Genomic DNA, 25,950 nt, shown 5'->3' on the forward strand with positions numbered 1-25,950 from the left:
AAGGCATGTGTGTCCAACCTTCTGGGCTGTAGTGAGTGACAGGGAGTTGTCTTGGGTCATGTATAAAATACATAATATAGTTAATGTATATAGATAACAAAACTTTATTTTTCAAAGAAATTATTCTGCATGTTAGTATGGCACTTCCTATGTGCAAGTTTTAGGCCATTACTCCTTGTCCTGTTGCTATGTACAATCAAGTAGAGCTTGGCCTCATGCATTTGCCTCCCACCTCCTTTAGGTATTTATAAATATTTATTGGATCGGTCTTTTCCCAAGGCTTAACAGACCCAGTTACTCAGCCTTTCCTCATACAGGAAATGCTCCAGGACCTTTATAATCTTTGTGCCCTCTGCTAGTCTCCTTCTAGGAGATTCCTGTCATTTTTGAAGCAGGGAGCCCAGAATTGGACATAGCATTCTAAATGTGGTCTCACCAGGGCAGAGGTAGAGAGGGAGAACAACCTCCCTCAACCTGCTGGCCACATTCTATGCATTCCTGGATACCATTGGCCTTCTTGACCACAGGGGCACGCTGCTGGCTCATGGCTAACCTTTTGTCCACTGGAAGAACCCCCAAGTCTCTCTCTGCAGAGGGCATCTCCAGCAGGTATAACTCATTTAAATGAGTGGTGTAATCCACCAAAAGTGATCATGGAATTTTTCAGGTTGGAAAAGCCTTTAAAGATCATCAAGTCCAACTGCAACCTAACCATACTACCCTAACTAACAATCCTCTGCTAAATCATGTCCCTGAGCATTACATCTAAATGGTTCTTAAACACATTCAGAGTTGGTGGCTCAATCACTTCCCTTGGGATCCTATTTCAGTGCTTAACAACCACTTCTGTAAAGAACTTTTTCCTGATACCCAACCTAAACTTACTCTGGCACAACTTGAGGCGATTTCCCCTCATCCTGTCACCAAAAGTGATAAAACTGTGAGCTGTTTTTCATGTTCAAGTTCTTGCACAAAATCTCCTTTTAATTCCATGAATGTCTAGATTTCATTTCACAAATCATAAAATATGCACCCCAACCTTAGCCAACTTAATTTAGAAAAGTAAACGAATTTTCTATAATCAGCATCCATACTTTTAAGGAACTCATGGAATTGGCAGAAACATTATTCAAATACATATTACTATAATAATTAAAAACACATCACAAATTATTTTATACTTTTTGCAAGCTTTTTAAGACAGTGAATATCACAATATTTACCAGTACCACACGAGTATTCTGGACAGTGCATGTGTCAACTTATTAGCTTATTTTACGAAATTACACAAACCCCAGTTTAATAACTACATAAGAAAACTTACACGTCTGCTTAACAACAAAAACTGTCTTCATAGGTACATATATATAGGTTGGTTGAAATATTATTGGCAAGCACTGTGTTTTACTTGCCAAGCACCAAATCACATATAATGTGTCATACATAGGGGTTTCAATTTGGCTGTGTGTGTGGTGAATATGAGAGGTGCAGTCAGCACTGCACTGCACTGTCTCTTCCTCAGTGTTCTCTTGTTGTCTATGTGGTCTATGTTTGAGCTAGGTGTGGTCAACAAAAAAATGGCACTCAATGACATTCATCGTCACTTGCTGAGCATTAATGGAGACCAAACAATGGATGTGAGCACGGTGAGGTGGTGGGTTGTGTGTTTCAGCAGTGGCAATAGTGACAGCGGGTCACCTCCACTGATGTAGATTTTTTTTAGCATGGCATGCAGGTTCTTGTTCATTGCTGGTGAAGATGCACAGCTAATGGTGATTGTGTTAAGAAATGGTGTTTTATAGCTGAAAATTTGCTCTATCAAATAGCGTTGTTTTGCTTTTTGTATCTGTTGTAATTTCTATGGAAATAAATAGGAGGCATTAGTTTTGGATCGACCTATGTATTTGGTGTCTTTCAGTGCAATGTATCATTGGTGAAGATGTTGCACTGGGCGTAGAAAAAAATCTTCCAGCACACTCCCCTCCTTGTGAAACCACAGTTGTGATAAGCAGTACCTCTGAAAACCTGACGTGTAATAATTGAGGAATGGACTTACAGGCAAAGGAACAACTCAGCATCCGATCAAAAGAAGACATCAGGGCAGAGCCTACTTTTTTTATGGGTTCAGAAACACAGCTGAGTGAAATCCATTAGGCTGTTTCTACTTAGAATCTGAGGAAATCCTCTCTGGAGAAGCTAAGGAAACATGAGTGTATTTCAGTCAGTCACTGATATCCCACTTAAACCTTATTTAAAATCTGTTTAAGGAGGAACTGATATTTCATCTGTGAAACTGCAGTACTTCACTTCTCTAGGAGGCTAGTTAGAAGTATTTTAATTATAGTGAACTATTTATATGGATATATTTCTTGATTCCTTTCAAGAAGCCTTGCTGTTCTCAATATGGGAGATTGGAGCACAATGAATTGTCAAGAAAGCAGTCTTTAAATACCAGTCAGTGTATTTTTGAATTTTAAGATAAAATTGATGGGCAATGTACAGGAATTTACAATATGGAGAAAGAGAAGTAAGACTCCTAAATGTTTCCTCCCGTAATTCTGAAGCTTGTTTCATTCAGAAGGTTCATAGTCATTTTGGGTAATAGTGAAGGTAAGTGGAGACAGTTGTTCACAAGGGCTCCCTTTATGACTTTGGATGACATTTGTGGGCTTGTTTAGATGTCTCAGTAACTCAACAGTAGGACTCTTGCTTTCAGCTAGGCACAAGAGTGCTGTGCTATCTCATCCTTGGCTATTATTATTCAAATATAAGAACTTTGCTTTTCCGCATAATATAAAATGGTAATACTATTTTTGCTTTCTTCCACCCCTCCAAAGCAAATTAATTTGTTAACACACTGTCTTTAAATTGATGCACATTGGAAAGGAGAGCAGGCTGCAGATTTTCAGCTGCTTTTCAAGAATATACATTTACAGTTTTATTGCGTCTCTGAATAACAGAATAATGGAATATAGGGAGAAAAGAAATTGGTAGGAAGTGTTTAGAATTCTGGGCCTTCTAGAGTAGAATACAGCAGATTGAAATGTAGATGGATAATTTTATTTTTTTTTTAAAGAAATTATAGATACATTAAATACAATAGATGTTATAGCGACATGCAAAAATAAGCTGTATTACGAAACAACATTTCACAAGATCACATTTAATCATAACATAGCAAAACATGAGGTCTGGGATTTTTTTGGCAGGCAAAAAGCTGAAGGAGTTCTGCCTTCCTTGAAACAAGGGAGCTGACTTTCCAGGAGCTGAAATTCCACAAGCTGGTTATAGATATTTTTTGCAGTGGTACTCTGCAATCATAATGCTACAGCAGTACATTGAATTCAAACTTTCTGCATACTGGCCTTAGAGATGGAATCAAAAGCAGTAGAGAAGAAGCAGGAATTGACTGGAGTCAAGTTAATTAGTCGGTGAACTAAATGAGTCAATAAGAAATAAATTCACCAAAACATAACTGTGAGTGCCAGCTCAGGTCAGCTGGGATTCGTTCCTCTGCCAGTCAGTGTAAAAACCACATACCAGTTGACGTTTCAATTGATGTCACAACAAGAGCTTTAAAAAATCTGCATTTGGTTACAAGAAGGCTCCTAGAGATGTTAACTCTTCATACTTTGTTGTTTGTTTGTTTACTGGTATGTTGGGTTTGTTTTTTTTTTTTTCAGAGGGGGAGTGGAGAATTTTTTTTTTGTTGTTTAAATTTGACTTCTAAAATTAAACTGATATGTGGAAATGTTTTGATATCAAGAAAAAGTTTAGGCTCCCTGCTATGTTATTTCTGTGATGCATTAGCAACATAGCTTTTCTTCAGATTCCTCAACAATCCTCAGGATGGGCTTATGGGGAGATGAGAGTCTAGAAAACTTATTAATCCTGTTTTGATCTCCAAGTTTCTTTACAGCTCAAGTTAGCAGGGTTTTAGGGCAGACCTGGCAGAGTAGCTTCTGTTGTCTTACATGGGGAATCTTAAAACACTAGTTTATATCAGAAACTAGAATGTGAAAATATCACTATTTAATCAAATTTCACACATCTGTTTCTATCCAGTGCTTTCTAGAATCCAGTATTCCAAGATAACTATTTGTCAGCATTGGTACTTACTGAACTATTATAATATACAACAGCAGGAGGTATAATCTTTCTGTCATTTTCCTGAAAAATGTTTCAAAATAAATAGCCAAAGTAGACATTCATTTTGTTATTTTGATCTGCTATATAAGGTAAAAAGAGAGACATAGACCTTAAACATCACTTCTTTCTCTACACCCCTTTTGGTTCTCTTGATTGATGTCTTCTGATAACAATCCTATCAAAGAGATATCGTTCTTAGTAATGATTTTACAGAGGATGGATTCTCTTTATAATTCTAGAAATACAATAGTATCCAAGGCTGATATTCTTTCTCTTTTTTTTTTTTTTTTTTTTTTTTTTTTGTAAATATTGTATTAAAGTATAGGCAACAATGTAGAGATCTTATTTACAAAGAGGATAATTTTCTATTGCCGTGAACTTTTACATCTGGTAGTAATACAGTTATGAACTTTAAATATTTACTTTCCCCTGCAAAGTAAAGGAAGAGAATTAAGTGCCCAGGCAAAGTGCATATGTAGTTTCAGTTACATTAAGTATTTTGATTCATAGACAAATCTTCATTTTTTTTTCATGTTGATTATATCTATATGTTTATTGAAAGAGATACTGATAGTAAACTGTGCTGAGTTACAAAAGATGTTACAAGGGCAGAACTCCATTAGTCCTTGCTTTGGGTACAGTTTTAAGAGTTTCTAAAGGGGCCTACATTTTCATCAGGAATTTTCAAATCTCAGAATCTCTGAGCTCTACTTAAAGAGCGTGGTTGATACATCTGTGGTAAATTTTGTCATACAGCATTTTCATTTAATTAGATTGTGAACTCTCAATGACTTCCTGAGAGTAAATTTTCTTGAGAGGAGAATTATAAAACATTAGATGAGGTAAAGGACTTGAGAATACTTGTCCAGAAGAGATTGATAAGAACATAACTAAGACAGCTGTGAGTTGTGTTGTAAAATTGTAAATTATGCTAGTAAGTGATTTTCATTTATGATTTTATATAGAGTCTCAGAAATTGTCTTCTACAAAAGCTTCTCTAAATTACATTCAGTTTAGTGATTAGAATGACTGTATATGAAGTATTCTGGTGTGCATTACATAGGAAGGAAATGTTGAGAATTGAATTTGCTTAACTTTAAGAAGAGAAGGCTAAGGGGATATATTAATGCTGTATACAGCTACCTAATGTGAGAATCTAGAAAAGACAGAGACAGACTCTTATCAGAGCTGTACAAGGAAAGAACAAGAGGCAATAGATTCAAGTTAGATTACGAAGTATTCTCATTAGATATGAAGTTTTTATTTATTTTTATTTTTATGGTTTTTTTTTACAATGAGAGTGATCACATACTGGAACAGTTATCTTGATAAGCTGTGTTCAGTGCTTCCTTGTGCATATTCAGAATTTGACTGAACTTCTTATTGATCCTGCTTTGAGTGGGTGATTGGACAAGATGACCTCTGGTACCTCGCTACCCAATTTGTTCTGAGATTCTGCTATATGCTGTATATTTACAGTTTCAAGGGAGTAGATTAACATGTACAAGTTCTTTCAAGACTCAGTTTTGTAAATTATTCTCCTATGCAAGCTTTTATCAACATTTAGAGACCAGGTGAGATGTATGGATTATGCTAGACAACACTTACCACTTCTACAAGATACCAGATATCCAGATGTGATGGTAACTCAGCAAAATCTTCCCAAACTTTTCTCAAAATTATTGTGCTAGATTTTTAAGTTTTCTATAGATACATGTGCTTACCCTTAGGCTCCTTGGTGGTACTCCCTGCATTTTCTGCTGTCACTTGGATGATGTAGTGGCCTGATTCACTCCGCTGTGCAATACTGAAGCTTTTGATTGATGTTTAATTGAATAATAACTCTTTGCCCCTTGTCCAGTGGTTGGAAGACAAACTATACAGATTTTCAAGCTGCAATAAAATGCCATTATAATACATGCAAAAGCTCCTCATCAATATTATAAAATCGCTTAACTGTAATACTGATAATTTTGTTTAATGCATATTTTTAAATGAAAGCAGCCTGGTACTATAATCCCTTTAACGTTGGAGGAACTTAAATCTAATGGAAGAGCAGATGCTGGGACACAAGCTGCTAAAAAGATTGCTAGAGGATGTCAGGTATAACTCTGACAGCTGTATCTGCTTCTGTTCAGTAACAAGGAAGAATTGGTTGATGTGGTAATCAGTAGTAGCATTAGGTCTAATGACCATGAAATAATGGAGCTCAAGTTTTTCAAGGTAATAACAAAAAAAGAGTGTCAGATTACAGTCCTGAAGTTTGGGGAGAGTAAACTCAAAGGAAACTTGGAGTCAGATCTCATTGGAGGCACCTCTAAAGGTAAAATTTACTCAGAATAGGTGACAAATTTTTTAGGACAGTATCGTCCAGGCACAAGAGCAGTTCATCCCAATACTCAGGAGAACAAGTAGATGTACTGAGAGATTGACTTTACAAGGCAAGGAACTAATGGCAGAAGTCCAAAGTACAGATGTTCTGTTATGGTAAGCCACTGGAGACAGCTGTATGTCTCTTGGAGAGAACAGTGGATAGTCTGTTCTGCCAGAATGGAAAAAAATTGCTTAACTTCATGGGAGGGTCTGGCCAAACTGCAGATTTTGCAGAGAAAACTAGTCACTGTCCATCTGAACTGCTTTATTTTCTCTGACAGTGTCTCTGCAGCATACCAGCCTATGCTACTTCTTAATTTTATGATTACTAACAGATATAATTCGGAACCATGAAATGCTAGATAATGTGAAAGTGACTGAAATAATAGAGGTTGCAATTCTTTCAGACCTAAAAATGAGAATTTCCAATTGTTTTGAAGCTTCTGTGTCTCAAGCCTTTGCGGCATGTTTTGCGTAGTGTCAAAAGCTAGTTACAGTTGATGTTTTTCTTTGAACACTAGGCACAGCTGGTATTGCCAGTCAAGCAAGTTGTACTTCCTATTCGCCACACTAAGAAGACATAAAGTATATGATACAAACACTGTTGGCCATATGTATGTTACGGTACTATTAAAGCTGAACTTTTACTGGTATGCTGAAACAATCAGGTTTTGATCCTGCTTACTCTTGGTACTAATCTTGTCCTATGTGCACTATACATTTAATGTGATGTAAATGATTTATTTCCATTCATCAAATTCACAAGACAGGCCTATATCCTTGAAACAGAAATTTTAGAATATATAGCACAGTTCATAATCTGTATTAAAAAAAGAAAAGAAAAGCAGTCATGTATTAGGCCATCAAGAGTCAAAAGCATAATTTGAAATGATAAACGTATCCATTTTAAGTTACACATTACTTTGCATAGTTAATATCACTATAATTAGTCATAGTTCCTGTAATTTATTGAAAAAGATGCTCAGCCCCTCTAGTGTACTACAGTGATGAATGTTGGAAGTGCAACTTTGGAAGCAGGAATCAAGAAAATTAGTAACAGTTGGAGAATTAGCATGTAAATCAATAATATCTTTTCTCTTGCATCTTGAAAACCAAGGGTATACATCACATGCTGCATAATGAAAGGCAGGGCAGAAGTTAGAATTGCAACCTCCTCTATACTGCCAGGTCTGATTTTACTGCAAGAAATGTTTAAAATTATTTCAAACGTTAGAGTAAATCTCTAGTAAATATTTGAACTATGTATAACTAGTCACAAATAAATTAAGCTGATTTTATGCATTCTCTCTAATTAGAAGGGCGCAGCATTTGTTGAAACGTGATTAGTATTATTCATTAAGCAAAAAATTCTCATTTGTATCTTATTATCACTATTCTGCATAAACCAACACAATTTGTCATGAACTCCCTCATTTGCTGTATCCTCAAAAAGCAGATTATGCTTATTTTTCATTTGGACAGTGGAAAATCAAGCCAGGTGTTTGGCAGCACCAGAGTGTTCAGGTGTAACTGTGCCAGTGATGGTACATTACTAGCAGCGTGGATGAAGAATGAGGCATGGAGAAGCTTGGGACTGAGGTGCCTTGAGGCCCATCCCTTTAGAGTGGTCCTGCTGATGAGACAGGTGGTGGTGCACAGGACTAAAAAAAGAAAAAGGAAACTTTTTTGTAAAGTCAGCCTTTCACCTTCAAGCGGAAACAAGAGTGGCTTTCACCAGCTGCTGCTGCACTGAAATAACTGGACATGTTTGTGACCAAATTATTGATACTTTTGTCTTAAAGTTTCCTAAAATTGAAAAATACCAGTTGGTGCACAGAGGTCTCTGTCATGTCTGAGATGAATCAGAACGATACTGCAGGGGCAGTATGCTGTACATAAATATTTATACATGACCTTGATTGTAGGATATTATGCAGGATAACTAATTCACTGTATGCATATTCTTCCAGTTCTTTCCTCTCATTCCTTTTCAAGCTTTGAAGAACAACTCTTTACATATCCCATGTTAAATTCTACCCTCATTCACATGCGTGTAAACCATCGGTAATACTGCTGAGGTCAGTGGTGATGAGTGTGTTGGAACAGAGAAGCAGACTTTATATATAAACTCAGTAGTGCTATATATTTTAAAATGTGAACCCTATGTTCCAGATACAAAGTTATAGGAACAGGTGGCCCAAAATCTGAGTTCTCCTAGATGATGTGTCTCTCTTTTTTAGTGTCTTTAAACCAGGATTACAGGGATAATGATATTAAATGGGCACCAACATCTGTAGCAGTAAAAAGTGATGTAAAAATGTTAGGCATTGTTATTTCTACATTGGACAGATGGTAATAATGGATAAATCATCTAGTCATTTTGGTTTTTGTTTCCTACTGCATTTTTTCAGGTCTTTCTAGTTTGAAGACAATGTTTTAAGTTCTTACAGTGCCTCGGGTAAATATCTGGTTGCGGTCAAGATCACTTTGGCTACATGGGAAGCCAGAGTCTAGCTTCTCTGAATAGCTGCTGTGTGAATTATTTACCGTTTTCTTAAATTCATGTGATGATGAGTGCCACAGTCATTTTTAGACAGCATAGTACTCTTCAGAGTCTAGTGTTGAGAGGTGATCTACTTTCACAGTCGTTCTCTACATTTCCCTTTTTTGCCTTTGGAGGTGTTGCTTTTTATCAAACTCATCTCTTTCGGAAAATTATTGCTGAATCTGGTGTCTGGTTGTATTTTTGGAGCAAGGAAACAATGAGACAGCCCTGTCTATGTTATGGTATGGAAATGAATTGCCATTATTGCAAGAGACATGACAGCAAATATTCATCCCACAGTCAAAGGAAAGTAAAAGTGCCATTTCCAACATAACCCAAAATGGCAATGAAAAAAAACCATCCAGGGCAATATTAAGAAGGAAGGACTTTTGCATATGTTCATGCTAAAGCAATGAAAGCATGGCTATAAATATGAGGTTCACGTCTTGCCACCTAACAATTCATTAATGTTATACATCTTTGCCATTGCTCAACTGTATCTTGTCTGTGAGATAATATGACTACTTTATTTCATTTTACAGAAAATACACTTGTGAATTACAAGTCCAGACTATGAATAGCCTAAATATCTAGTAAGAGAAACAATTACAATTTCTTTCTTTCTAACATGCAATTTTAATTTTCATAACTCTAAAAAAACATATTCCCCACAATGCAGGCCTGCCAGGAGGACTGAAATCTGCAGGCTATGCCTCTCAGGCTGTTTCCCAATGACTCATTTTTAATTTTAAAGAAGCATTATCTCTAGCTAGTAAATTAACAACAGCCTATAGTGCACACACACTGTCATCCATCTGCTTAAGGCTCTTGTCATTTGACACCAGTCTTGTATCTATAGACTTCATCTGGTATTCAAAAGCTATCAACCCTGCCTCCAAGATAGCCCACCTTCTGGCTCCGGGCTAGAGGAGTGACTCTCCATTTCCAATTCTAATGAACACATAGCTAGCAGCGGTTTTTCCATTAAGGTTCTTAGAAAACAGACAATGCTGGAATGACTTGGATCCAGAACTGCATGGAAAGTGTTTGTAAAAGAGACTGAACTACTTGAAGAGTGCTCCTTCAGCAGCCTCACTTCTGTTTCTGCACTTCTTCCATCAAATAGTATGCTCGGCATTCCCTCCTATTGTCGTATGTTACACAGCAGTGTTTATACTTCAGCATTCCGAGGAGTGGAACATATTAACAGATTAAATTCTTAATATTATCTTTCAAATTAACAACACCATTGCTAACAAGTTTTGAAAAATAGAAGCAATATCAAAAATCTCATAACTGGTATGAATCTTCCAAATGAGAGAAAGCCACGACATGGTTGGAGAGGAGCAACTATTTCACAGTTGCTAAATTTTGTGTAATTTCACATTTGGCTGCGAATGAGGTAATTTGTATCCTTGCAAATAATTTCTGTGTAATCCGATATGTGTTGTAAAGAGGTGGTAAGGATTTAATAGGGAATAGTGTCTCCTTGAGAAACTTCAGTCATCAAAGAATAGAACAAGTTCCAAGCAGCAAAGGCTTCATCAAGGTTAGAGAACTTACTCCAGGAGTAATTGAAGAAATGAGGCACATGTTCTGGACCTCAAAGGTCGTAATTTTTTTAGATTTTCCTTTCATGACTCTAATATATGTATTTGTCATGGACATAACTGAGAAAAGTTGACACGAGTCACACAAAATTGCAGTAGTGGTAGGTGATATCAGTGTTTAAAAATCAAGGAAGGCAGGGCAAGTAGAAATTTTTCTTTCTACTTTCCTCTGCCTTCGAGCTTGAAGAAATTCTTTCTATCTTTTTTTCTGTTTTTTTTTTGTTTGTTGTTTTGTTTGTTTGTTTTGTCTGAGAATCAGTGCAGTGAAAAACTAACGTTGTTGCTGTGTACCTTACAAAATGTATGTTTATTCGTGTCTCTTGTGTCCTTCTACTGTGGATATGATGTCACATATTTGAAATAAAGAAGGGCTTCAAATGAGATGCGAGTGATGGTATAACTTGCTGACTCTTTATTCAGGTGTGGAGGAGGGGAGAGCACCAGTACCAGCTTAACACAAATATCATTATGCTTCAGCCTGTGACAGACTGAGCATGCTGTACAATCAGTCAAGACTGAGGGAATAACAGTATAGTTCAGTTTCTCTTAACTCCCGGTGAAGACTTGCATCTTATTTCACAAATTTCAGATCTCATCACTGGTATCAGTTGTTTTTTTGTTCACTGAGTTATCTCTGAGCGAATGAGTCTGTAACAGGTGTTTGTGGGACTTTAAAACTTTCTTTTAAACAGAAAGTCAACTCATTTTGTGAGATACTATGATAGTTTAACAAAGGACTGCTCTGAAAGTAGTGCCTCTTGTTTTATGATGTTGACCCACATCATCAGGGGCAGATATTGGGCTGGTAGCAGAGGTTGAACCTTCCCACCAGTACCCCATTACGTGTTCTTGCCATGTGACAGATGGCAGCAAAGGGCACTCTGACAGAATAACCTCTGACATGGAAGTGCAGATGTAGCAAAAGGGGTATCAGTGAATTCTTCCATGAGGAAAAAATGGCACTTGCTGATTGTTTATGGAGACGAAACAGTGAATGTGAGTGCAATGAAGTGGTCGGTACTGTGTTTCAGTAGTGGTGACAATGTGAGAGACAAGTCACATTTGGGATGGCCGTGCAGATTTTTATGAGCATGGCATGCAGGCTCTTGTTAATAGCTGGCAAAAATGCATAACAGATGGCGTTGACTGTGACAACTACCTACGTATATTATCTAATAACATTCTCAGCTATATGAGTAATTTTCATGTAATTTGTATGAACAATACAAGCAGTATCTTTAAAATGGTTGGGCACACTTTTCTGTGTACCCACCAAATATGAAACTGCCTGGAATTAATAAACCTTTGAGATTATTTTTCTATTTATTGTTGCTCCACTAAACGAAAGACCTTTTAATTTGATATTATTTGGGTATTATATCAAATGTTTCATGGTGAGGTAATTTTAAAAAGCCCCTTATGCTCAAGTTTTTGCGATACATGACGGCAGCATCACGTTAGAAGAGAAATGGCTGTTGGTTTCTACTTTTTGAGAAAATAAGATTAGTATATAAACAATTTAAAATAAAGCATTTAATTTGCTACTTATTATATAGTATACAAAACATTATTAATGGAAGCAAATTAGTTATGATTTTGTATTTTTACATTTTCAATTGGCACAATGTAACTCTCACTCTGCAAACATTTGCTTACTTCCTTACCTTCAGGCATCTTATTAATCCTTCTGAAGTCAGTGGGACAAATTCTGTGACTATACTTTAGCAACCATAATTGTCTACAGGTTTAGAGGTCAAAGAGAGACTAAACTTCTATTGGAAGGTATACTGACAAATTGTAATAGGGTACCAAAGAGACACTGGGACTGTGATGCACTCTCCAATACTTTCTTGCCAAATGCATTATGAATTTGCCAGACTTGGTTTTCAGTTCTTGAAGGTTTAATAGTTTTCCAGTACTGTTCTCTAGGTAAGGAAGCAGGTGTTTATATCTTAATTTTACAAATGCAGCAAGTGGATCGCTTAAGAAAGCTGGCTCAGAACCTGATACTGGAGGGAAGGGTATAACTGAACAACTCCTGGTTTCTGATTCTGCATTCGGTACATTGCAAGATGTTGTTCTCCAAGAAAATCTTTAAAAATATGTATATAAATTAAAATTAAAATGTGTAAATTATTGTATTGAGTATACATTCACTGGCAAATAATGACTATTAAAGGAAAGTCTGTCAGATAGCAAGATTATTTTGTGTCATGTCTTTTGCCTCAGTGTAACTGAAAATTTTATCTGCTAATTGTCCAATTTAACAGCCGATGTTGATCTTTTTTTCAGTTGCCTGTATGTATACGTATAGCAATAGTCAGAAGGTGTAGTCTCAGAAGCACATTAAATCTCTTTGAGATCATAAAGTACACACCAAATTTAAAGGATCAAATGTAAGAAGTGCATTAACTAGTCTGTTAATTTAGTAATTCTTAGTCAAGTTTTATAGGAAATAATGCTTTAAAAACTGACCCATGGAATGGGTGGCTGTGAATCAGTAAATGTACGGTTACATATTCAGCAAATAATTACGGAAAATAATACTGATCAGTAAATAATACTGAATATCAAGGGTACCAGATTACATAAAAAATAATCAAAGAAGATTTGAAAAGATTTTTTATTACTAGAAATAAATTCTTTATTGTAGGATAAATTCTCCTTAAAAAAGGAATGAAAGACAGAATATTTCAAGCTAATCTAAAAAAATCTCATACCAACCTCCGTCTCTTTTATTCTTTGCCCCAAATTCATTTTATTGTTTGCAGCATCTTTTCTGCATTTCCAAATATCAAACAATAGCACTATAAATTCAGACCTGCTGACCTCTTTCTACACATCAAATATAGGCCACAGAAATTTTTCACTACTCTGATGTTTGACAGGCTAATGACAAAAATAAACAGTCGCTCCTTTCTTAACTTTCATATATGTACCTGAAATGTAGATAAAGAAGCGGACATTTCTCCACATGCTGGAAATCTCAGCCTGCCTCATCCACCTTCCAAAGCTATCATAACTACCAGTTTTTGCCTAATTATATAACTAGGAGCTTGACAAAACACGCATTACATCCCTTCTGAAAATATTCAAAATTTATCTTTAGTTTGAACTATACCTGTATTTCAGGCTCTGATTATATAATTGGCAATTATATGTTTTGAGGACCCTGGTCAGAGATGAAATTGCATTTTGGGTTTTAACTTTTTATTTTCAGGTACCTAACTGTCATGAGATTCAATCAGTTTTGGACAATAAATTCCTTAATGTCTCTAGACTGTTGATCTCTCCTCTAAGAAATAAATTTTTTCCATGTAGACTTGTAGATGTATGGATTCTTGTAAATAAAAATTCAGATGTCTATCCATAGTCTATCAAGCTGTTTTCAAACTTTCCTTGTCAAAAATTCAAATCAGTTTCTTCTGATTAAGTTTGAAATGTCCTAAGATGCATGGCACTGATTCAACCATTCTCTACCTGAAGCTGTAATCTTGTTTTGGAGAAAATTTTTGTCCTTCATTATTTTATTTAGGATTTTTTTTTTTGTCCCTTTCTATACTGTCATCTCTAATAATGTTCATAGTCTGAAATAATGCATTTGAGTGAGGAAAGAAGGTTTAGAAAAAACTTATTGAAAGTATGGCTGAGTGTAATTTCTATGATGTTCAGGACAATATATCTGTATTTTTATCATCTGGCTGCGAATGAAAAAACATGCCATTGTATGATTAATGAAAATTGCCATTTTTAGAGTAATAGTAATATATGTGCTCTTAGTAGCTATTAGAGTTTGCTATTAGTGCATCAGTGACATTGGTCACTTAACATCAGACTATTTGCTGTATGCTACAACCCTCAGCTTAAAGAAATCCTCTGTTTTTCAGTGATGGTACATTGATAGTATGAAGTTAAGTGAGCATGATTTAACTTTGAACATCATGCTACAGTTCCAATTAACCATTAAGTTGTCATTTACATAAACTCAAATGTTTTGATAGGAACAACCAATTGCTGGAAAAACAAAAAACAAACAAACAAAAAAAAAACCCAACAACAACTAGGCTTTATACGGATCAGTTTAGTAAGCATGAGTTCTTCATGTGTTATAAGGAAGTTGCTTCAGATCTCCTGGGACAAATTGCAATTTGACTGACTGCCAATAAGTGAGGTCATACTCTTATCTTTTTTATTTGTTTATTTTTAATTTGTGGGTGAACCCTGTGCTCATTAAAGTGAAGAACTCCTCACTAGTTTTAGCCAAGCACTACCATATTCTATATAATGAATTATGTACACTTGAATCCTTTTCAGTAGTTCATCTAATTTTCCTTGGAATTGCATGGAGTACTTTATTATTAAACTATTTTTTTCCAATTTGTACTATTTATATTTCTAGCACAAATCTTCATTTGGTTACCCTTGTGCAGCAGATGTTTGCCTTTTCACTCTTCCCATCTGGAAGTGAGATGTTGGGCTTTTCAATGTTTTGCTTTGTTTTTATAGGTAAGAGAAATAATTGAGCGAGCAGCTGCGTTAAAATGTTTCTCTACATTTTGGTATTTATAATGACTACAATGTATTTGAATTACTGTGGACCTTTATGGGTTTATATTGTTTTGTGGTCATATCTGAGAGCAGGGAATACATTTTATGATCTTAGATTTAGGAAAATAAGTCACTTTTTTTCTTTGTTTCATACTACTTGTTTTCAATGATGTGGCCCTTGCTTTTCATCCTTAAGGTTTGTTGGATTCATTATTCAATGTATTAGAGAAGTATTTAGAAATTCTATTCTGGTGGCAAATAGATACCAGTGACTTAATGCTTTGAGCGCAATGCTAAGCAATATCAGATCTGTGAGGCTTGAGACAGTTAAAATATCCAGATTTTGTCTGTAAATGTTTTCTCATTTGAAAATGTAAACTTCCAGAGTTAATGCTGCCATTTCCAGAATGTTGCTGGCATTACTCCTATGATAGAAGATAATTACTGGACTCATTCTTGACATGTAACATTTCTTTCTTTTAGGGAGGTGGGTGACAAGCACACAGAGTTCACTGCTAAACTACTGCAAACAAGTAAGTTTTCTTCTTGCCTTCATTAACATTAATGTATTTTCCAAAGTATGCAAGGAGTTAATGGAAAAAGCATTTGTGTAGTCCACATTATGAGAGAAATTTATTATATATTGTGTAATGAGTTTGTTCCTATACTTGACATGGTATACCTCATAAGCAGTTAGATTTTTGATTGCCTTTTAGGCTTTTCGGATGACCTACACACACATTTTTATTTTTATTTTGACTGACTAAGGTGTTTTCTTAAGTCGTTTCCTGCTTTGTCACCCTAGCCTGGAGAACTTTTCATAAATGCTATGAACCACGTAAGACTTGCATAATAAATGCATTTCTCAGGTAAAGACTAACGTATCTTTTGTCAGGCTTGTTGTATCCTATTTCTGCCTAGATGGAGAACTTATGTGAACCTGTAACAAATTAGAAACAATTGCAATGTTATGTGGTCCAGGAGTTACTTCTTCACTAGTCATCTGCTCATTTGCTACCTTTCTGACATAGCATTTTGACTGTCACCTTCCCCCTCTATCATTCTTCCTCTGTAACAAAGATGATCCCACACAGTGCCCCAAAGGTGTTGTGTCCCCTTTAGTGAAATGGCCACATCACATATAAATAAATATAAAAAATCACATATAAAATAGCAAAGAACACAGCAGAAAATTTGAAAATCCTTGAAAGACATTTTGCACTGCATATATTGTTGACTTAAGGCAAAATATTCACTTGCTCAAATCAGCTCATTTTGTAGTTTCCTTGTCATACATCTTAATGTCAGCAACATCTGCAGTGGAATTATAATGCGGATCAGTGCAGATTATCACCAGTTAATAAAGAGTCAAAAGCATGTTTTAGGTAGCACAGTCTCTTCAGTTCATTTCTATGAATAATCTACCCACGTATTTTTGGTAACAACGTACATCAAACACAAAAGCTACGTGCAGCATGAGATATGATTTTTTTTTTTTTTTTTTTTTGGCACAGCATTTGCATGTCCAAGATCAAATCCAGCAGCTTGGTCTCCTCTTCTGATCTTAGCTCCAAATATTCATTTTTAGTTAACAAAATCATTTGAGCGCTCATTTTGACATAAAACTCACAGGGGAAGTGCTCTTAACTTTATGTACACCTCCATAATCAGAAGGGAAAATATTAAATTAATGAATTCAGAGGATCGTTCCTTAAACACTGATTCTCAGAGTGAACGGAGATCATGGGGGAATCTTTCATCTTAACAGTGTCATTTTAAGTCATAGCAAAAAAAGATCAAAGTTTTGATAATTTCAACTGCAAGGTTTTGGGCGCACTGCTGACTCATTAAGGGTGAGCTGGAGTTTTCAAAATCATCTTGAAGATGTCCAGAGTTCACAACAGATGAAAAGGGAACCGTATTCCCCAGCCCCAGAGGCAATTTTGAAAATATAATTCTAGTTATTAGTGGATGTTATTAACCATACAAAACTTCTGCCTTATCTTTGTTATCTCAAGAAATACTTTTTCTGAGAGTACTGTTTCTGAGGTTTTGATCGATTTATCCCCAGTTGATTGCATTTTAGATGGTGGCACTTTCCATTTTATGGAAATGCCATAAGGCTTTAAATGCTGAGATTCAGAAAGGGCTCTAGGGGTGAACAGATAACTGTCCAGGACTCCAAGACCCACAGGGTACAAACTAGATAAATTAAACATTGCTACAAATTGACTAGTGCTTGACTGGGGGTAGGATGGTGTATGTTAGTCTCTACAAGTGTCCCCCACAAGGCTGCTGGCTTTGTTCAGTTCTGAATAACAGGGCAGCACTTGTCAGTCCAGCAGTCTCCGAGGACAATAGAAATAGGCTTAGCAGCTTAACATTTACCTGTAGCCAGCTTTCCTAGATCTTGTGAGCACTTAAAATGTTCTCACAGTAAGCACAAACGTTGCAAGTGAATACTGCAGCGTCAAACAAACCACTGGTTTCAAGGAAATGCTTTTAGGATCAGAGTTGTTTTGTAGTAAAGTCCACGCTGTGGCCCAAACTACCTGGTAATGAAAGTTTTAGAACTGTGTGGCTTTCCTCTGGTTTCCACAGGGATGTGCTCTCCCACCTGTGTTCAGGAGCGCTCAAAAGAACTGGCTGGAATTAATGTAGAAGTGTTACACGCACAGCAAACCTGTCCATGTCTGTAGTGTTAGCAGCAATGGATGGCTCAAGTGCAGGTTTTTTTTATTAATTACAATTTTTAATTAATACACTAATTAATACTGAGCTGTTGCATCTTCACTGGCATCTATTTGTGATTGCTGTTACCTGTATTTCAACAAATTATATATTTGTTCTTCTGCTAGCACAAAGTCACTGTGTTTGTGGATGCCTAAAGGACTACATGTCCCTGTAGTGTAACTCACTCTCTCATGCGGCATTAGGGGATACAAATGTGTGTGTTCTTTGGTATTACAACATTTTACTGATTTAAAGGACATTTTACAACATTCCCTGCACCTAAAATAGTAAAGGAAATGATCCATTAGAGCCTGTACTAGTATTGTTTGCAAGTTGATCTCTTCCAGGACACAAAGTTTTTGGAGTTCAGAGGACTTTTTGGTGGCCCTGAGTCTGAGTATTTAATAACACTCAGAAAGCAGAAGCAGCATTGTATAAGCATTGAAAATTTGAAGCAAAATACACTTAGGTTAAAAAATAAACAATATTGAGAGGGTTTCTTGCATACACTATACTTAGCCCTTTCAGAGATGAAAATAAGTAGATTTCTGAGTTCTGAATGCAAATCTTGGTGCTAATCATTTGAATTTCCAAAATAAATAAAAATTATCCCCAAACAAAGCCCTGCTAGAAGCACTGAACATGCCAGTGGCAAGTTCTGCTTCAGACTCCAAGAGATAAAGTATGTTAGTGCGTATCGGTTAGTCTAATTTATTCAGTGTCATTGCCATATCACAACCTTCTGTTTGATTTTCTTATAAACTAATAATTTCCTGAATGAGCTAATACAGCCACTGCCTCTAGTACCTCTGCCTTGTAGAAGTTTTTTATTGTTGTGTATGCAACTAAATTGAAATATCTTTCACTTGAAATATTGACTTTAATATCTCATTTGAAAAATTCATGAAGCCTTTGATGTTAAATCCATACTCAATTTAGCCAAATGCCATTAGAATATGCAATACGCCTGAATACAGAAAGCATTATTGTCTGTGTTTCTGCAGAAGAATTACATTTTATGACTGTAACGTCAGGATCTTTTTTGGATTTGTGCATGAAGAAAAGAAAGGGAAAAGCAGCACATTAGAAGTAAAATGAAAAGTGGTATTGATTAGGCGCTCATTTACCCTCTCTTTGCTTCAGTCCCTAAATGCATGGAAATAAGGGTTGTGCCACTGCAAGTAACAATGCTCCATAATGAATGGAACAATCTTTAGAAAATTAGTGTAAACATGTATGATAGTGCACAGATGTTGCTCCTAGTAACTGTCGCACATTTATTTTACATCTTCATTTACATATGTCTCTTTATTTCCTAATAGTATCATAATGGAAACATGACAATAGTTAATGATTTCATAAAACACGCAATGTAAAGACTGATGGAGAGGTAGAACATTAATTGAAACCTATAGGTAGAGTACATCAGAATTACATCTCTGAAAATGACTCATGATAGAAATATCCCTCCTTTACGGAGAAAGACAAAGACAGGTAAAGAAAAAAAAAAACAATAAAAAACAACTAGGCTTTCAGCAAATTAATTTTTTTTCCAGTAAAACAGAGACTGGCAAATGTTGCAAAATCTCTTGAGTGCTAATAGAATGGTATTTGCCTTTAGTAATTTATGGGCACTTTTCTCCCAGCTATCGATCACATTTAAAAAAAGTAAACTGCATTAACATTTTAGGCAATAATGGCTCCAGAAAATGTCTGATTTTTATCACTACCAAAACTGATGACATGATATTTGGTTCCTTAACAGAGGTGAGAGAGTGGTAGCTCTCAGAGTGAGTGAGTATGCCTGCAGTGCACTAATGGAAGAGCACTGAGTGAGCTGTAGCTAGAGCAATGCTTGGAGCTTGGTTTCTTGTCTGAAAACATAAAGAATATGTTGGTGGAACAAGTCAGGAGGCTGCTGTGTAGCAGCAGAACGAAATGCCCAGTGGACCTTGGAGCGTGGGGATTGTAATGACCATGGTAAATCAAGCAGGAGGGAGCAGAGCTGCTCTCTGCCACCATCTTCTGGCCAGTCCCTGGGACAGAAACTTCTGCAGGTTTCAGTCTCCTGTTGCCTCTCCAAGAGGACAAGCACAGCCATTAAAGGCAAACTTATACTTGAAAAATAAAGTACTTGCTCAACATTTCCAAAGAACAAATGGGTCTTAACAAACTCGTGCAGATGTCTACTAAAGCAGATAGTGCAAATTGCCAGACTAAAGAAGCTGAAAGCTCTGACAAAATGTTGTTTTGTCACTGATTATGGTTCTTATGTGGTCAGATAGTTCTGAAATGCTTCTTGAATATGTGTGTTATGCATGATGGTGATTAGACTAGAATTCCTGTGGAGTATTCATATATTTTGACTGGAAACAACTTCATTTCAGTAGTTACCATTTTTTAACCTTAAGGTCGATGTGGAAGCAGTTCTCTGAATGCAAACCCCTGTGGGTTGCTTTCGCTGAAACTCTGCATTGCTGTATAGAGATAACTTGAAAAATGAGGTCTGTCTGACCCATTACTAATTTTTTTTTCTTTCTTTTCCTGACATCCTTCTGTTTAATTATTTGTTACTCAACTGAAGTATTTGGAGACTGCTTATAGAACTTACAGCTTTGTTACCAGAAGGCGTGCCTGTAAGGTACATTGACACTGAAAGTAAAATTAGATTTAAGATTCAATCTCTGATCATATTCCTTGTTTCACTGTAGACCTTTACCGTCTGCAGAAATCCTCTGTGATCTGCAGAAGTGTGCCTAGCTGGCCAAGAAGGACAGTGGTATTCTGGCTTGTATCTGAAATAGTGTATCCAGCAGGAGCAGAGAAATGTTCATTCCTCTGTACTCAGCACTGGTGAGGCCGCACCTCCAGTACTGCATTCTGTTTTGGGCCCCTCACAATAGGAAAGACATTGAGGTCCTGAAACATGTTCAGAGAAAGGCACTGAAGCTGATGAGGGGTTCCTGTGGGAAACAGCTGTGGGAACTGGGATTGTTTAGCCTGGAGAAGAGGAGGCTCAAAGAAGACATTATTGCTCTTTACAGATACCTGAAATGAGGTTGTAGTCAGGTGGGACTCAGCCTCTTCTCCCATATAACTTGCGATAGGATTAGAGAGAATGGCCTCAAGTTCCACCTGTCGAAATTCAGGTTTGATGTTTGCAAATACTTCTTCTCTGAAAGAGCCCTTAGGTACTGGAATGGGCTTGCCCAGGGAGATGGTTGACTCACAGACTCTGGAGGTGTTCAGGAAATGTTTAGATGTTGTACTGAATTTAGTGGGTTTAGTGGGAAATACCAGTGATAGTTGGCTGGTTGGACTGGATGATCTTGGAGGTCTTTTCTAACCTTGGTGATTCTATGAAAATTTTTGCTGTTGTCTACTAGCAGAATAGATTGATATTTGTTTCCTCTATAATTAATTGTGACAACAATGAGCACATGAACGTAATTTACAAAATGTATACAAACTGGACTCATTGCCCCTCTGATTCTTTGCACTGTGTCATTTGGTTTGTACTTTTATCTCTGCAGAACTCTAGAATTATATCACTATTTGCTCTTATCAACTTAATTGGGACAAGTTAACATAGACTTTAAAAAGAGAGCTCCTAAACATTAATTAACAGCTGAGTGATTTTTTTTTTTTTTTCATAAGAAGTAGAATCATGTATGAGTACAAGTAAAGATTAAGTATGTTAACGTACTGGAAGAACTTACATGAATCGAAGACCATGTAAATGACATGATCTTTCTACATGATCCATGTAGAAATTAATATGTTTTCTTACATCTTAAGCAAGTGGCCAAACATTTCCTGGAGAACTTGTACCCCAGGACTCTTTCTTTGACAGAAGAAAAGAACTTCAGAACAAACGTACCTTAAAAGGACTTTTTACATTATGACAAATAATATAAAATTGTCAGAAGTATATATTAGGTTTCAGTATATAGTTTATACGTACCACTGAATCTGATACTGGTGAATAAAACTTAGGGAAATCCATTTGCCATGCCTGAAGACTTCACTGTGAATGGTTTTACAGATCTCATTTTTCAGATCTTTGCAGTATGCTGACTACTGAAGATTTGTGGAAAAGAATGCAAAAGTTTTTTCAAAAAGAAATAAACTTTCAACTGGAATTTTGAAAAGTTGCATAAATCATCTAGTGGTGATATGTCTGTGCATGCCAAACATAAGAACACATGTTCCCTAAAACAAATTGAATCTTTTATTTGGATCACTTATTCAATGGTCTTGAATTTTTGACTTGCAGTTTCAACCAAGTCAGATGAGGTGGCCTGTTCAACCCATGTTATTAAAGAAATTGGTTCACCTATTTGATTTCATGTCATTGTAGTTCCAGCCATTCATTTATTCGATAAACAGTTTGGTATGTTCTCAGAAGTAATGAATATTGATTAAAAAATTGATCACTTATTAAGAAACAGTCTAGGGGAAATTGTTTATTCAATCAATTTTATTTTTTTGTTATTCATATTTTCCAATTTAATCTACCCCTTCCCTAGGCTCCCAAACTGCCAAGCGAATGAGAAGGAAGGGCAGACACTGCCCATAGCTCTGCAGAGAACACATAACCTAATGCTTTTGTTTTAGATGATGTTACTTGGAACTGGCCATAGTAAAGAAGATGATGATTGAAAACACTGAATACTTTACCACATGCACCTTTGGCTATAGAACCGAAACTTCAACTTGTAATAGAATTTATTAGGCTTCCTGCTTCCTTTTACATCAGTCAAGTCTGATGCTGTCAAAACACAATAGTTACAAAAGTATTATGGGTTTCATCTAAGCTGCCAGATATTCCAAGCATGGAGGCTGGCTGCAGAAGGCAGTGAGAGAATGATGTGCAAAAGTGCTCTGGAGCATATACTCATTCTTTTAAAATGAGATCTAGGCCATGAACAGACTCACTGAGCAGCACTTTGTACATGAACAGACCGCCCATCTGATCTATGTTTTATCTGTGCACAGTAATTCTAGGTTTGTTGTTCATCACACTAATAAATAAGAATCCTTGACACTCACAGGCAATAGATAAATACTTCTGCATTCCCAGTGACTTACTCTCTTTGGGATTTTGCTACATAAGTTGGAAAATTTTGTGTTACTTCTGCCTTTGAATTTGCACACAGATATGGATTTTCCCTCTCTGCTAATGGAAGTGGGACTGAATGCACTTCTTCTATTAAAACAAAGGTGTGCTAAACTCTTCACATCTATTAACTATGTTTTACACACCTAATATACTCCCATATCTAAATTCATGTCAGAATGTTATTTTTCAAGAAATATATGTACATATATATGTATATATAAAGCATTTGGGAGATACCTTAGGGATGTGAAGCCTTGTTTCCAGACATCCCTTTAGGGCACCCACAATACTATAACCAATAAACTAGATGTATATGCATCTATCTGTTCTTTATGGGGAAAGATGAGGAAACACTGCACATACAACCAGTTACTATTTCTGTGGGCTTTGAGATTGTAAATAAAACCTCACCCTCTTCTAAGTAGCTGAAAGGTAAGATTGCTTCTGCAAGAACAGGATAGGCACTGAGAGGTCATGGCTACATGCTCTGAAAACTGCAAGGGAGGGGGGGCATCTTGTACAGGATACCTTACAAAAGGAGGATCTTTTCACTAAGGTAGAGCAAGAAGTACTTCTTTAATGTGTAGCAAATGAGATTTGTATTATGTTTAAGGGAAAGAAGCAATCTATCAGACAATAATGCTAATTGGGGAATGGGAGCAGCTGTTTAAGGAGGCTATGTAATTGTCATAATTTATATGAAACAGTTATACAGATATTTACAGATTATCACTTGTTAATAATAGACCAGGCTTATAACTACAGAGCTGTACTGATTGACCTACTGAGCTTCTTTTCCTCCCTTTTCTGCTACAATTTTTTTTGTTGGTTGAACTGCTGATTACTTCTTCTAGGTTGTATCTGAATAAGAAATGATTCAATAATTCGGAGACTATAAGTTGCTACAACCTACCCATCATTTCATTCATTTTATTTCTTTCCTGGTATGTCAGGCCAAATGTACATGTCATTAAAAGAACAGACATAAGTATCTGATAGGACAGTTTGGCTGAGGTGCTTCTGTGTGCTTATCCATAAGGCTAAGAGATGCTGGATCCAAACTCCCAGCCATTAATTTCTGAAACTTTAGATCTGATCACTATCGTAAAATATAATTAATATTGATATTACCTGAATTTCCATTTGATGCCATCCAAGAATAACCAGCAAACATTTAGGGAAATTTAACTAATGCTTCATTCAAATGAAAAGTTAACAACATTTAGTTAATACATTGACAGAGACCACAGGAGTGCTGCACATAACCTCACAATTCCACACAGACATATTTATAGGTTGCTATGCAAAAAGACTTGAGAACAAAGTGCTCTAACCTCTTTCCAAGTTTACAAAAGATTTTCATTGACTTGAGCAACAGTAAACACTATTTAGTTTAAGACAAAGCCTGAACACTATACTTGGCAGTTCAAGGCTTGCTAAATTTAACAACCTTAAATTGCCACAAAAGAATTATCTGCTGAGAAAACTGCATCTTCTGTGTATAAACGTAATGATGATTAATTTTCCAGGATTTCTATCATGCTGTAAACCCTACGTATGCACTTATTCTTCTATCATGTAACTATCCTGATACTTCTTGTAGGGTTTTTTCCATGAGGGCTCCTGGTTATAATGCAAACTAGTCCTGTTGCAGCCACTCCTGAATATAAGAAGTTGGACCTGTTGTATTTACAGCGTCAGGCTCAAGGTGTAGAGCAATTGACATTGCAGTTAATTTTGAGTAACTTTAAGAAGTTATTTGTGTTAACACCTTCATGAAAATTTGTAGAGCTGGTAAGAAAGTGTGGTTGCTCTTCATGAATGACCATCATCAGGCTTAAGGGGATCCCTGTTTGTTAGTCTCTGTGTACCAAATGAGTCTAGACTCCTCGATATGTGAAATGAGTGGCTACCATTGTGAACTGTTTTATCATATTTTCTATGTTACTCTGATCTTCTCTCTTTGAATGGAATTGCAACATTTTGCATGACAGCAAGGACAAACATCTAGCTGTCCAGAAGGTAAAGTGCCATTTTGTTCTTCTTTAGAAATTCTTGATGAGATTGGCAAAACATCAGCAAAAACTCAAGAAAAACACCTACCAACTCTAATTATTCGTGGTGGCATATTTAAATTTATATATATTTATATTAATTTCCTTTTTGAGACATATTTGTGTCAGAACAAAACAGAAGACCCAACCTCAAACTTTATTTAATTGCCATTAAGTCAGAACCTGACTTTCACAGTAGTCCTAATTTAAATTAAATTAGTCCTTAGAATATTATGTTTTCCCCACTAGAATCCTTGAAATTAAAGCAAAGCATTTTATACTGGAATCATTATGTTAAAATGGCTATTTATGATTGTTTTAAACCAAATGGCTAAAACCAGCTTTATTCCCATGCTCACATTAAATAGCATGCACGCTGCTGCTTTGTAATTGTGGCAACACATTTTAGAATGTTCCTCATGTGTACAGAATGGAGGAAAATCCCATTACCGTGTTATTCAACATGAAAAACTATTAGAGCCTCCAATTCAAATATGCCTTTTTGAAACTATTGAATTAACAGAGCTAGATTAAAATATAAATGCACTTGTTAAGTAATATTTTATTTTCAAAACCCATTTTCTCTTTATATTATTTATACAGTTGGTATGTTTGACCAAGAGAATTGATATATTGTCCTCAATAGGGTAAATATCCACTGTGATTGCCTCTTTAATTGCCGGAGCAACGTCTTTTCTTTCCTAGAAAGCAGTAAGTCACTGTTTAAGAAAAGAAGGCCAATGCTGTTTCTCCAGGTACAGTGCTGTGTGCAGAAGATGAGCCTGTCCTTCTTGCTTCACTGTAAAATCACAAACC

The 25,950-nt window shown here is 36.1% G+C and overlaps 1 protein-coding gene across 1 annotated transcript in view; it reads left to right on the top strand.

Moving 5' to 3' along the window:
* Positions 1 to 25,950, top strand: part of LOC149916848 (uncharacterized) — a 240,934-nt gene that overhangs the window by 139,772 nt on the left and 75,212 nt on the right. Inside the window, exon 4 of the mRNA XM_090146909.1 lies at positions 15,709 to 15,758. Coding sequence (XP_090003035.1) covers positions 15,709 to 15,758 — 50 coding nt within the window. The remainder of the gene's footprint in view (positions 1 to 15,708; positions 15,759 to 25,950) is intronic.

The sequence above is a fragment of the Phasianus colchicus genome, chromosome 9, assembly GCF_987193195.1.
Source record: "Phasianus colchicus chromosome 9, bPhaCol1.hap1.1, whole genome shotgun sequence".
NCBI lineage: Eukaryota > Metazoa > Chordata > Aves > Galliformes > Phasianidae > Phasianus > Phasianus colchicus.